General features: G+C 39.6%; 1 protein-coding gene across 4 annotated transcripts in view; it reads right to left on the bottom strand.

Moving 5' to 3' along the window:
• The window catches only part of LOC143328094 (uncharacterized), a 420223-nt gene that overhangs the window by 156515 nt on the left and 248040 nt on the right, over positions 1 to 15668 (bottom strand). For 2 of the 4 annotated variants that reach the window (XM_076743024.1, XM_076743022.1), the window contains one exon: positions 9522 to 9608. The exons of the other annotated variants lie outside the window; for them this stretch is intronic. In XM_076743024.1, the coding sequence (XP_076599139.1) occupies positions 9522 to 9540 (19 nt within the window). In that variant the 5' untranslated portion in view covers positions 9541 to 9608. The remainder of the gene's footprint in view (positions 1 to 9521; positions 9609 to 15668) is intronic. 4 annotated transcript variants of the gene reach the window in all.

Genomic DNA, 15668 nt, shown 5'->3' with positions numbered 1-15668 from the left:
GGTCGCCTTAAAAGCACCGTTTAGACAGTTAATGTCCATGCTTCTTTAATTTTATTAGAAGCCTGTCTGTAAACATAGGCTATATGTTACATTCTGTATCTCATTGGCTCTATGTCAGAATAACTATCATCTTCTCATGACCTCACATATGAGCATTAAGAGTGGCTAGCAGTTGCATTTAAATGTCAGAAGAAACTCTCGAGAGAACTAGCCAGCAAAGCTAGCACTCCTCTTTAAAGGAATACGGCTAGCGAACACCACGGAATCTCACTTGGTAAAATGTTTACCTTGTATTAAGGCTGAGTCCTTACCACAGCAACCCAGGTTTGATTGTAATCCCGACTCTTTGCTGCATGTCAATCCCTCTCTCTGCCCTGCCTTTCCCATCTCTCATCAGCTGCCTCCATCAAATAAAGTAGAAATGCTTTTTCTTAAAAAAAAAAAAAAAAAAAAAAAAAAGGAGAAAGGAGAAAGGAAGAAGACTGGCAATGCTTAGAAGGATAGTTGGATCTACTTTTTGCTAGCCTGGTGTGTCAAGCTGGTTAGACTAATTTGCTTTAAGTTGAGGATACGTCATATGTATGCAAAGTCAGAAGCGTGGACTGTTCCGTCAACTCGCCATGCCATCATGCACTGCACAGCCGATCTCCTGCTCCCCATATGAAATGCATAGGATTCACCTGTTTGACACCCATCAATAGAGCCAGTTTGGAGAGTCTGGAGTAACAGTACATTGCTATGTTATATTTCTCAGAGGCTTCTCGGAGCAGGATGTTGATTTATTTAGGCTATGCCGTTTTCTCCCTTCCGTTTCAAAAAACTGCTTCAAAATTACTTCAAGTTAATAATAATAATTGATGTAATTAACTCTCAACCGAAAGCTGTCTTGAATTTTTGTGTCCAAACCTAGTGAGCATCTTTACGAAGTGAGATTTCAGTGGTCAACTGAAACTTGCTGTCACAGAAAAATGCTGAAAGTGTCTGACAGCTCCCCTGTCTCATTGGAGGCTTCCATGCCATTTTTTCGGGAAGGTGGTGCTCACTTCGTCAAGAGTAGCCCTGTGACTAACTTTAGTTTATTTCACATTTTAAGCTATTGCCACACAGTGATTCCAGTCAGATCGTGCAAACAGATCATGGTTCATTAGTAAAATGGGAGCACTACCTAAAGTTGTTAAGCTGGCAACATTATGTCCCCCCTTACTTCTTTCTTTCACAATGTTAGGATATTGATGATGAGATCGTCTTCAAAGATGTTCCTGTTGCAGCCTTCTGCCTCCAGTAAAATGTGGTTCAAAACCTGGCTGGAAGACAGTGTTGTCATGGATGAACTGAAGAACCCACCTCAGGCAATGTCCCTCTTGTTTGGCCCAGTTTATGAACTCCACTTTATGAGCTGAACTCCATTTGAACTGTATTCAACAGGTGATGCTGAATCTGGGAAGAGATGAGCTTACAGCCAAAATTGAAAATCTAAACATTCAGCTTCCAGTTGTAGGACTGATCTGCCCTGACAAAAGCCATCCATGACCGTTTAACCTTTGAAGCAGGGGTTTTCAAACTTATTACTCAAAGGTCCGCATCCGATTCTTGTTCAAGGTCAGAGGTCTAGAATGATTGACAATAACAAAATAATATTTAATGAATTAACTAACGTCGCATCTCTTGTGACTGGGCCAGCATGAAACTGAGGGAGACAAGGCTCAGACTATATTTAATTCTGAGTCAGACATATTCTTACAACTACATTTACCCTAATTATTGTATCCTAGAGAAAAGGAAACATTCTGTATCTGCAATTTTTGAGCTGATAGCAAATTTACTGGTGTAAGATTAATGTAAGATTAATAAAAAAAACAATAAAATGAAAATATTTATCCCCAATTAGCCTATTAATGTTGAATAACTTCAATTTCTTACAAAATTAGTATTATTTTTATGAGTCTACACCAGTGTGAACAGACTCCCAAAAAACATGGATAATCCACAATGATAACTAGATACTGAATGAGTCAGCAGTACAAAACCCACAGTTCAACTACCAATGAATGAGTCCTTATCTTAACAAAAACTCTCCTCAGATCCCAGGAAGCAAACAACATGCTTGGTTAGAGACTCAATACAACAGTTGGCCAATGAAAACAAACCCAAGTAAGGCCTCTTAGATATAATAGACAAGCTTAGTGATTCTCCAACAACTCTGGAGTTACCTCCTGTAGTCCGGCGATGCACTGCTGTCAGCTCCATGGCCAGCCTGGAAGCCAGGTGGTTTGATGATCTTTCCATAGAGTATAGAGGATAGAACTGGAGACTAAACTAATTCCGTAGAATGAGTGAACTATGAATCACAGACTTTTTGGCTTATTGCCAGGGGCTGGCAAGTTAAAAATCAACAATTACTCTCAGGACGGACTGGACCTTTTCTGCTGCTGAGAAATGTTAGATGCGCACATTTTATGAATTCAGTAATATTCTGCGGGCTGGATAGGAAGCTTTGGTGGACTGGAACTTGCCTGCGAGGGACCAGTTGCTGATAACTGCTGAAGACCATCTGATATTATGGTACTACACACTGTATACGTATACACACACACACATTTCCATATATATGCAGACTCTGTACACCTATAAGCATGTTGTGTTATTGCAAGTTATGATCACTTTACTCATTAGAGTTGTACATATTTACCTTTTTTGCTTCGTTATGTGCTAAAAGTCTAAATGTGGCATCTTTTCCAGATTAATTGGATAAACACTTGATGTTTGTAGTTTCTATTGTTCCTGCATCAACAACAGCATGTTAAATCAAAGCTTAATTATGCTCCTATATTGTCACCTAAACATCTCATATCAATGGATATACAGTCAGTTTTTCATTATAAACTCAGTTCTTTAGTTCCTTTGTTGGTTGTACCATGAGTTCCCAGTGCTGTGTGCTGTGAACTTACAGGCCACATTTTGGAATGTGGGAGTATTAGGTTAGTGTGAGGCCTATCTTGTAGTAAACTGGCCACACATGGTCCAGCTATATACTTGATTTCGACGTAGTCTTATTATTATTGTCAACAATACCAACAATGAATGCATTCTTCTAACAAGTATGTATCCAAAGCCTGATATATATTATTTGTCTGATCCATACAGCAAAAAAACCCACAATCCCATCAGCAATGAGCCACGCTGTGACCTGTCCCTTCATTATCGGAGGTTAGTGTTAAATCTAAAAAAAAAATCTAAGAAGTCAAAGTAACATACAACTGCAAACATATGCCATTAAATGCTGTCTACCATTCAGCCCTAAGATTCATAAGTGGAGATACTTACAGCACTCACCACTGCATTTTGTATCAAAAAGTAGATTGGTCCTCTCTCTCTGTTACCAGTATTATTTATGTATAAAGGGCTTCTACAGAAATTGGCAACATATCTGACATCACTTATTGACTGGAGAGCTGGAACACATGACACTCACAGGACTGCTTAGTGCTGCAGGTTCCTAGGGTTAACACAAATTTGGTAAAGACTGCTTTTAAATATGAATGAATCACAACGTACCTTTAAACTTGACACTTTGGTTCCAATGGGTCAGTTCAGAAATTTAGTAAAAGCACTGACTGATTTTAGTTGTGACTTTTTTTTTTTTTTTTTAACTTACTTATGGGTTTGACTTTGTAATGTAATACACCACTATTATGTGGTATTATTTTAATTATTCACAAATTAATATTCTACATGTTATATTGTTTGTGCCAAGTTGGTTAATGCACCCATGTACTTAGGTCTTTCTTGAAAATGAGATATTGATCTCAATGGGATTTACCTGATTAAATATAGGTCGGTTGATTGATCGATACAGGGCAAAATATATTCAGAATGATCATTCACGTATCCAAAGTCACAATACATCATCCAGGATTTATATCTCTTTATTTCTAGCCTGACTGTTGCACATAGTATGTGACTGTGTGACTTCCATTTGTGTGTGTTTATTCAGGTAGGAGCTCTAATGTGTGCCTGTGTATCTCTATTTACGTGCGTGATTGACCATGCAAGTGTTTGGCATTCGCCTCGTTTTGTGGCCAGTCAATAAGGCTGTGATTATTTAGATGGGCCTCAGGTTTAACCCTCCCTTCCTCATTGACTTGATGAAGGTTTTAGTCCTGTTAAGAAGCTGACACACTTCATTACAGAGAACATTCTTCTATTGATTAAACGATTCCAAGGTCTGGCCTTTCTTTCTCAGGAAGGATCTTCTCAATAATAACTGGACCGCTCTCGAACACACACCCTGAGCTTTAACACATGCACACAGGTGTATACATACAGTATGCAACATCGAGTGGGTTGGTTGTGTAAAGAAATGCTGAATGAGACACTGCATTGAATTACAGAAGCTAGGAGAACAGAGGCCATGACGTCACGTCCTGCCTTTGACTCTCTATTGACGTTGCGTTTCATCTGCAAGGAAGTGCCCCAAGTGTAATTTTGTCCTTTAACTTCCTGTCTACACCAGAAGTTGAAATGTGTCCTATTGTGTAAATTGACAACTGCTGCTTGTCGTCACCTTGGACCAACATTTTAGCAAATATCTGCTAAAAGCTACTTGCAACCTAGTTAATGTCATCGGTAACTTTGCACCAAAGATCTTTTTTAATCCATCATGTGTGATGGGTGAGGTTCTGTTGAGTCGTATGACTTGCTCTTAAATGTGGATGTGTTTCCTAACTTTTAGAAATGTATAATCAGCTACAAGCCTACCATGGTGGTGCCTTTTTTCTTGTATTTATCATAGCCAGCAATAGCAAGAGACAGAACTGGAAAAAGATCAATATGCATCAAACACAGAATAAATGAGTGCTCCTCTTCCACAGCTGTCCATAGATGAAAGGCAATCGTGTCTTGGCTTGCTCACTGCAGCTAATTCTTAGGCATTTGATTCATCTGACTGCCTAAACACTTGGTTCGTGTTGATGAATCCTTCAACATGAAGTAACACCAAGAAAATCCCACCAAGCAGTTGTCTGACTATGAGGAGATCTGCAGTCTCCTCTCCTTTGTGCTCCTGTGTTTCCCCCCCTCCTTTCGTCTCCTGTCTGTCTCTTCCTTGTCCATTAAGTCTGAGTCTGTGTTTCTGCAGGGCGTGGCTGATGGGTTGGGCCCAGCGTCCTCTCCCCTTGAGCACAGGTGCGCTCAGGCAATCAAGAGATACACAGTATATAGGCACCAAGGTTTCAACCTGTATTCACTGCATTGTCTGCCTTGCTGTGTGATTTTTCGTCTTGTCTGCTACCTGAATTCCTGACCGGTGTTTTCCTGTCTCCTGTGCTCAGGTGTCTAATCCTCACCTGCTGTCAGCCCTGTTCTGTCGGTCTGCTCTCACCAAAGAACTCGGATCAGTCGGTCTGCTCTCACAAAGAATGAATCGGGCTCGATTGTCATTGAGAAATGCGTGAGCTCCATGCTTTGAGGCCCACTGTAGGCACAAAGCATCCCACTGTGTTCCTACTTGATGGCGCACTGTTGGGACACTTGGCATACTGAGGACACACTGTTGGCATACTGTATATTGGGCATTCTATGGGTATACTGTGAGTATACTTTGGGCACACTGTAGGTAAACTGGGCACACTGGCCATACTGTGGGCACATTGTGAAAATACACTTAATACTGTGGACAAACTGTGGTCACACTGTGCATACTATGGTCACACTGTTCATATACAGGGTGGGCACAATGTGGTTATACTGTGGAGACACTGTGGACATAGCATGTTTGTGTAATTGTTTAAAAATGCTGCTTTTATAGAAAGCACACTGACAAGCACACTGTATGCACTCACACAAAAAGTAGTCTTCCACTTATGAGTGATATTTGCCACAATGATGCACTTTATAAACCCAAGGATTTTCTAGTCAACAAAGTTCAAAAGGTGTTGCCTTGTGAAATGAATCACCTGTTTATTAACCTATGAGACAAGATAAATTCAGATGTAACTTTCTAGGAGCCTGTAGCATTGACGCACACACACACACACACACACACACACACATACACAAAGAAAGAGGTTTTCACACACTGAAGGAATGAAAATTTACAGTATGTCAACACATTCCTAAGGGGTTTGCGTATAGTTACACAGCAAATGTACAAATATACTTGCCAAGGGCTATATCAAATCATTCCAGAAAATTTGACTGCGTGTCTCATAATAGGGAGGTTGGGGGAAAAGCATAGAAAAAACATGAATAGCATATCATTCTTGGTGGATGGGGAAACTTTATCTCAGTATGTAAATAATCTGCTGTAAGCAAGTTTTCCAAAGCAAGATTTATAAGAATGAAGAAAAATACTGTAGCTTCATGCTTGGTACCCATTTATTTTGGTCAGTCTGCCTTGCTCAACATACAGATGAACATGTAAACCTTGCAACTGAGGTTTTTCTGTGTCAGCAGGCTTGAAGACAAAATTGAAACTTTATCAGCTTTGTTACTGTGAACTGAAAGGTATTTTGTTGCTGATACAGCTTCAGTGAAATCAATAACCATTTAGTGAATTATTTGTTCATGCCAAATTTGATGAGTCGCTTACAGACTTAAATTAGCTACATCCACTACACATCCACACTGAGAAACTTGTCTTCTCTGGCAAGATGCCAATTAGTAATTGCTAAGTAAGTAAGTACAGTATGCAAATTCTGTTGAGATACAGTCATTAAATTGTATGCACTTAAATATCTGTTCAAGGCAGACACTGAGTCTGCGTTTGATAGATTCATATTTTAGTCAAAGTAATTAAGCACCATTTGTAGTTGATTAGATAGACTTTCTGTGTACTGAACAAAAATATTTTCAAATGCAGACAAGGTTGAAAGTTTCTTGAGCAAAAATTTTTTTGCGCTGCCAAAATAGGGTACAGTTAAAAATATTTCAATGATAAAGTATCCTAGCAAAGCATATATTGTACCTTTTCAGCTAGTCATGTCATGCTCACCATTTCAGCTTCTCTTTTTAACAGAAGATCTGTTTTCATTCATTTATTCTGATCAGATCTACTTTTCTGTTTTATTTTTTCAAGCAGTCTTATGCAACTGTCCGTGAAACTCAACACTTTCTGCAGATGTTTAAACCTACCAGAGGAATAGATTATGCCCTTTGAGCCAGTGGATGGCATTAAATAGAGCCATTTGTGATAAATCAGACTGAATTTATCAAAGCAATAGTTAAACATGAAGGCATGATTAATTTCATGTTTGAGTCATGTTTGATGGCAACCTAATTAACATAAGTCCAGTATTCATTTTCCTTTTAGCTCTGTTATTACCAGCTGTGTCAGTGTGACAAAATGTGGTCCTGGAGACACCTATTGTAGGAAGTGGTTTTGAGTGTAAGTACTAAGTATTGATGTAATAATGTACTAATGACTGCTGAGTCCTGAGAGGAAAGGTCAACAAGTTGACGGGCGTCATGGCTGGCATGATCCCATCACAAGATGGGCTCGAGTTGGTATAGTTGCCCTGGGAATAATATCGGGCTCTCTAGCTGGTAATGGCTCCACTGTGTTCACCATTTGGTCACTAACTGTCTGTTCACTATTCAATGCTTTGTAGGTTGCTTTTTTTTGTTGAAGCAGTTATTGTGGCAGGAAGTAAGACTGAAACAGAACAGTAAAATTTCAGGCCATAAAGCCAAAACAGTGAGCTAAAAGATGCTCTGGAGAACTGGGAACTACAGAATTGGGTTATAATTCCTGTGACCCGGGCTACAGTATTAGCTCAGTTGGACTGGCACTCGCCTACTTTATTGCTCGCTTCTTGATTTTCTGAGACTTTTGGCCGGCATTTCTGTGGAAGCTCCCCCAAATACACACGTAATCTTGATTGTGTGGGCGCCACCTCGGTGATTGCCTATTTAGTGAGTAATTATCCCTGTCTTTCTCACTCTCAGCCAACACAAGCACTGATTGAGTTCCTCTCATTGTGGGTAATGTCTTATTTATCATACGAGCCCAGTGTGAGTTTTGCAGAAAAAAAAGATAGAGCAGGCATGAAATGTAGTCATCCCCAGCAAGGGAAGATAAGGGCTACTACAAAAAAAAAAAAAAACAGCAGGTCACACAAGTTTGGAATGGCTTGGAATCAGGGAAGGGAACTTCCAACTCTGTAGTCAGCTCCAAAAGATACTTTGATTTAATTATAATATGATTAAAATTCTCAGTGTCAAGAAACCTTGGACAGAAACACTAAAACGCTCAGATAATATATCAGATGAGTTTCAAGTACATGTGAGGACAAATGTATCTCTATTCCAAGCCTACAAAAGCATATGTTTTGTCAGCAATATTTTCAATGTTAAGGCACCTTTCATTTAAAAATAGAATATTTTCAACTAATATCATATAATTTTCAGTTAGTGTTAAGGCCTAGGCTGGTATTTTACTATTCTAGACACAGTTAAGCATGTCTGATGCTGCCTCAGCTTCCCTGCTAATCTGTTTCTTTGTGTTTATTAGTAAATCAAAGGTCTAATCAGCTCTGAAGCTGCAGAAGAGAGGACGAGAAAAGGAGAGGAGGAAGAGGAGAGGAGGAGGTATGGGCTATTTTTCAATCTAATGGCCAATTAAGATCAGGCTAAGTGAAGAGGCAGGAGAGCATTGTCTAGTGCAGACCTCATTGAGACTCTAATAAAATGTCAAAATACCACCTCTCTCTGTCAGGCACACACACACACACACACACACACACATACTTTGGCTCTCAATCTGCTCACTTTCTCAATCTCTTTGATTCATTTTGTTTTTGCTTTCCATGCCCTCTGTCTAATTTCTTGCCTCTCTTTTCTCTTTGTCATTATCTACAAAATACACAAACATTCACAGTCATGCATGGAAAAAAAAAAAAAAAAAAAAAATCCCCCCCTTTTTTTTGCTACTCCTTCACTCTTGCACACCCACACACACTGGCTTCCCTCTCATCTCTTTTTTATTTAGAAGGGCAAAGACAGAGAGAGAGAGGAGAAGGAAAAATGGAGCTATAGATTTGAGCTGCATACTGTATCAATTTTGCCCAGTCTAAATGACCTAAATAAGGAATTCAATACTGCGGGGTCTGAATAGGAGAGCTTAGTCCACATATTTATTGAATCCAGCCTCTTTGTCCAGTGCCAGCGCACTCTGTGGTTTTAGACTCCACTCCAGTGATCCAACGTGGAATGGAAATCCGATCTCCCTCTCTCTCCCTCTCTTTTTCTCACTCTGTCTTTTTTCTGTTTTCCTTTCACCAAGCTCAGGCCTGGCACCAGAGAGATGGAGGGAGGATGGTGAAGGGAGAGGGGGAGATAAAAAGAGAAAGAAACAGACGCAAAAAGGGAGCAAGAAAAGAATGTGGTATCAGGGAAGTTTATAAAGTTATGCGTTTCTATTCGACTGATGCCACAAGTGCAAGTGAATATAGGGCTTCTATTCCACTTATATGACATAATTTGACATTGGTTCGTATTGATTTTTATGAAATGTTCTCACTTACTTTTCTGTGTTGGCTCCATCTGTAGAAAGATCTTTTACTCTCCCCACTGTTCAGTGCTGGGACATCAAAGCAGGAGGAGTTGCAATTCTAGAAAAGATGTGAATACACATATTAATGATACATCTGATCATCATCAGCATCAACACCAACGTTCTTGAGAGCACTAATCGGTGACATTTTGTACACCCAAAGTGGAATTTTCTCACAGTCACTGCTACCTCTCTCTGTTGGCCTGCAGGGTGTAGGTGCCAGCTGCTTCTTTTTTATTATTTTTATTCATTCATTTATTTATTAATTTACCAGGACAGTATAACACGCGACCCTTCTATATATACTCTGAGAACCCAGATCAACCAGTTGCTAGCACTGAAACAAGAGCATGACAGCTCACTTGATTTAATACTTAACCCGAGCAGGCGAGCATTTTGACTTTGTTTAGTTAAACCTGATTTTTTGGCCACTTGGAGGCAGTAGAATGCAGTTGTCAGTACAATACTCATGTACCATCACCCTCTATGTTATTATGGCGAAGCTGTTAATAACAAACAGTTGCTTATTTACACATTCACCAGTTATGGAGCAATATTATAATTTATATAGTCATGACTCTGGCCACCCAATGAGCGTAAGTCAAACAGTCATTCTCTTTAGCTCTGTTTCTGGTCTCTACTGACTCCTGTTCCAATCCATCAATAGGATGTTTACTTATTATACTGGATCAGTGAAAACTTTGACCTGCTTGTGCCACTAGATTAAAATTTGAGGGGAGTAAAGTCAAGAATTCATCCTCTGGCACCCTTTAATGTCTGCAATTTAATGGTCATCCATCCAACAGCTGTTGAGATATTTCAATCTGGTCCGAAGTGATGGACAGATCAACCAACCGTGTGACATTGCCATCCCGAGAGCTTCACCTCTAGCACTGTTAAAAAGACTTACCGAATGGCTTACGGCTACTGCAGTTTCATCAACACGAAATCATATAGCCCAAAATAAAAAAATGACAGTGTGGACATTCTGACTGACACGAGTGCAAACCACAGCCACATCTGAGCTGCACTGTTACTACCAGCGGAGAACCAATGCTAAGCAAGAAGAAAGTCTGTAGAAATTTTGGTTTTAAGTTTCTAATTTTTGCTTGAGCAAGAGTGCATTTTTGAGTTCATTGTGTGGGTTTTGAACGGCTTTCATGAGCGCCGTGGGTCACAGATTTTCTCAACCAGTGGACAAACGATCTAATCCTTCAATTGCAGTCAAATCAACAAGATTTGAGGTTTTCCCATGACACCAGCAATTTTGACAGTTACAGTAGAAATGCACAATGATTTGTGTTTGGTTTTGTAAAGGGATATCATTTGAGCAATTTGAAAGATACACTCAAGGATACACTCATACAACACCAACACTTTCTACACACTACAAAACTACCTGGATAACAATAGAAAGCTCTAGATGGAGGTGACAAATGTTCCTTTCTTTGAGTGTGTGTGTGTTTGTGGGGGTGGATAGGTGTATGTGTGCGTGTGTGTGTGTGTGTGTGTGTGTGCGCATGTGTGTGTGTGTGTGACCTTTTTAAGATCCAGCCAAACTGCTAAACACACTCCCTCTGTGCCTGTCATTTACAGGTTGGCTATCGACATCTTACAGTCCGTGCTCAGGGGATTGACATGCACATGCTAGCATCATACACACATGGGGTCTGCATCACACACACACTCTCACATTTAAACATACTCATGTAGAAACCAACTACTGAGATCCTATAGAGGAGGACAAACGCCATCAGAATCAGCTGATGTAAACACTGCCTTTATGCCACATCTCACATGTGGAACTGATTTCTGCTGACATGCCGTCAAAGATTAGGATCCTTGCATATCCTCCTATTGTGTCTGATTGACATTGAATCATCCACCCATCTGCTTTTAGTTATTTTTGTGTTTGCAAAGGCATGCAGCGAATTCATTTCAAACATTGTATTCACCTTATCAAAATCTGATCAATATCATTTATAAGCACGCTCATGCAGTCAAAAAATATGAGGACAGCTGTTCCTTGCTGCGACTACAGGCTACTACATGTCAGTAAAACAATCAAAATCATTGCTGTCATATCCTCAGGATCTGGCCTCTCCTAGTTTTGTCATTAGCCCAGGCTAACACATAAGCGTTGCCCCCCTTGTGGTCAACGTCTCTGCTTGTCAGCATCACCTTTGGCATGGAAGTGATCGTCAAATCTACGCCTACATACGGCAGACTGTTAGAATAGCTTGAGGGGGCAGTTTTGCAGAGGAAACCTCACATAAGCTCCTTATCACAACACATTAGGAAGAGCAGGGGAGGGGAATGCTTGTGTCAGTTGTCCGGCCTCGTTGGACAAGGCGAGCCAGGCTGAAAGTGACAGGCCAGTGAACAGCACTAGCCAAAGGCTTGGGAAGGTGAAAGGAGACATTTGATGCCTTCATTTGCCCCCTAGAACCTCTACCATAAAACATTGTGAGGTGTAACCTTTTTCATCCTGTTTATGTTTTTTGGGGGGGCTTTTCCTTATCAGAATTGAAGGTCTAACGATAGAGGGTCTGATATGATGTACAAATTGTAAAGCCCCTTGAGACATAGCTGTGCTTTTTAATTTTGGCCTATTTAAATAAAATTGATTTGACTTGACTAAGCATGTCTTGCCAGCTGATTCAAGTGCCTTGTTTTGCAAGGAATATCAAAGTGGACCTGGTTACATAAAAAATGTGCAAAGGGCAGTTGTCAAGCTTTCTTTTAAAGGCAACACACACAGGCAGTGAATCATGCGTGTCAAAACGCCCATGTCTATGTAACCACATGAAACCATATTAGGATACACCAAACACATTCACACGTTAGGGTACACCAGTCCTATTTTCTAATACCAATGTGTGTCAGTGCTCCAGAAATCAACATTTTGAACACATTTGCATCCCAGATCAGCACATCCCTGCTGCCAATCCTTCAATACTTCCACCGTCCATAGGACTTGTCTGGTGTTACTATCACATTGGAATCACTAAACTAAGCATTCATTATCTATCCAACAGTAGATATATTTCACTGAAAGCCCAAAATGTCCACTTCCTGGTGGCACTAGAGGAAAAGTAGGATACATTGCCTTAGAAACATCTGAACCAAATTCATCCAGTAGTGAGATATTTCACAGCATAAGTGCAAACTTTGACCTGCTGATGGCACCAGAATCAGAGTTTCACCAAAGTTGGTTGCTGTGAAATTCATCCTCTGGGAACCATGGATATCTGTACAAAGTTCCGTGATAATCAACCTTATGTTCGTTTAGATATTTTAGTCTGGAATAAAGTGGTGGACTGACCAATTTACCAACAGACAGATATTGTCATCCCAAGAGCCATGCCTCTGACATGGCTAAAAATCTTATAGCGTACAGAGGACAGATTATTATCAAAAGTCTTTTAAATTTAGATCACCAGTGGACTCTTTGAGAAATCTAGAAATTCTCAATACTTACAAAAAAGCACAAAGTAGATTGTGAAAGATTTATCTTCCAGAAAAAACAACAAGAAGAATACATGTGATTATCTTTTTCTCTGACTCAAATTTAATGATAATACATTAGAGGCACAAATTGGTACTTGTCAGATGCAGCACTCTGCCATGTGGCCAGAGAAAAAGCCTTCAGGGGAGCATCATATCAAAAATTTCGTAAAGATTTTTTTTTTTTTGCAAGATGACTGACAATGGTTTCATTTTTGCTCTGTGTTGTAATTAATAATAATATAAATAAACCAGGTCTGCTGCAGTTGTCTCATCAAAACTAAGTTTTGCGTTATATACATTACAACCACTGTGGAGTTTAAGGAGTAGAAGTCATTTAAAATGCAGCTCATAATTTGAATATTTTCCACGCAACTGGATATATCCTGAATGAAGTTTGAGTACATAAATGTGAGAGGTTACCAACAGACTTTTACTGGCAAAACATACAAGAAGATTAAGTTTCCACTATGTTCTATTGTGCTTGTGTAACCACTGGTCCGATGAAACTACACAAGAAAGGCTCTCTCTCTTTTGTATCCACACATCTGCTTTTGGTAGATCTTGGCTGGACTGGCATGCAGGCAATGCAGATCAATAACTGATCTCTCATTCCACCCAGGACAGACAATCTCTCATTCAGTCTAAGAAGTAAAATCCATCTAAACCCTGAAAAAGACTCACTGTAATATTCATACAATAGTCCAGCGAGTACTTATCATGCATTCGTGGACCTCAATAGTGACTATACAGTATAATAACCTTATTATTTTTGATTCTACTATAGCATCTCTATTATATTTCTCGAGTAATCCAGATCACATCTGTGTTAGTAATCTTTTTTATTCTGTCATTACCTTAATGTTCCTTTAACAGTACCATTGTGAAAAAGTCATTACTGTATAATTCAAGTAGATTTTCTTCTCAAATTTGCAGCAGGATTACTAGACTTCTTAGCAGAGTCTGGGTAATCTGAATCTCCCACTCTGTCAATACCAAATGAAGCTAATTAACTGGAGTGGAGTGGTTAGAATTATAATAAGGTAGCAAGTCCTTCCAGGTGTTGGGTTGAAAGAGGTTTGAGCAATCCAGATTGGAACCTTTCTCATGGATTTGAAACAATGCAAAGACTGGATATTAGACCTAAATGGACTCCCATTGGACTCATTTATTTTGACTTTTTTCATCGGACGATTGAGCTTCTTTTCCTGGATTGAAATATCTATGAGTTCTGGAGTTATTATTGCATTCTTGGATTGTCAATGAAGTCTGCCTCTCCACTCTATGACGATGGAGGACATAGTTAATTTTTAGTGTTTGAACAAATGAACGATGCTGTTGTTTTTCTGCTCAGGACACTCTGTTTTGTCTTCACATTTTTTCCAGTCTTTTAGCAGGCAAATAAACAGACACTGTTCAGTTAAACCTTGACTGGTCAAATATGTGGAAATGATGCAAGGCAAAAAATGTCTGAACACAACTTAACATCGCTTGTGAGGGGACCATTGCTGTTTCAGGTCTTTGAGACATTGTACATGATCTTGCCTTGGGGTAAGGAAATGTCTTGACTTTTATCAAAACTTTATACATATAGAAGCACCAAATGCTACCAGTCTGTCATTTGTCCTTGAATCCTGATAATTTTTGGAGTCTGTTAGTCTGGGATTGTTTAACCTTGTCTGCCAGGGATCAGAGGTCAATATGGAAGCCCAATGGTCCCACCAGTGATAATGCAATGATATTCGTGAAACAATGGCTCTTTCATTGATGTGTGAATGTGTGTGTGTCAATGGGTGAATGTGGAATGTGCTGTAGCGCTTTGAATGGTTGGCACACTAGAAAATTGTTATATAAATGCTGTCCATTTACTAATCACCAATGATGTTTCAAAATCAAATCTCTCTAGTCTGCCCAGGCACAGACAACACTGACATGTTATTAGCAGGATGGAGAGCCTATGTTTGTGTGTATTTGTGCGTGTATGTAAATCTAGGATTCTGCTTCCATTTCACAGGTTCATATGACCCTATATAGCAGATATGCTAATGTGAGATTAAAGAAAACTCTCTGGGCAAGGATCCAAGATTACGTTGACATGATGTGGGCAGCATTTTAAGATGTGTGTGCAACTAAAGCTGCTCCCTCCTAACTACTATCAAGGTGCTCTTGAGCAAGACGTCAGTCCCCTGCTGTTCCAGTGGGCCTGCTCACAGCCCCAACAGGCTTCAACCACAGTGACTGCGACAGTGTTTATTAAATTACATAAAGCATATATTGTCACTTTCCTGCAGTGGTATCTAGTCATTCAGATAGTTTTGGTTTTATTTATTTAGTTTTTTAGGTATGTGTCTTTGACATCTCTGCATCCATCGCAATATAATGCAAGTGAATGGAATTTCATTTGTTGTGTTCACAGTATTTTACATATTACATTTATAACATTGAGCTGTGGCATACTACAACACAGGTTTGTATAATGAAAGGGAAGTTGTAGTTCCTTCATGTCACACACAAAACAAAACAAAAAGACAACTATATTACAACTCACAGTCTCACAGCTAGACGACGCTGTTCTGCAGTCTGGTGGAAGGACAGTGGGTACTTCGACAAC

The sequence above is a fragment of the Chaetodon auriga genome, chromosome 11 (genome assembly GCF_051107435.1).
Source record: "Chaetodon auriga isolate fChaAug3 chromosome 11, fChaAug3.hap1, whole genome shotgun sequence".
NCBI classification, from domain to species: Eukaryota; Metazoa; Chordata; class Actinopteri; order Chaetodontiformes; family Chaetodontidae; genus Chaetodon; species Chaetodon auriga.
This window is presented reverse-complemented; position numbering and strand designations above follow the sequence as displayed.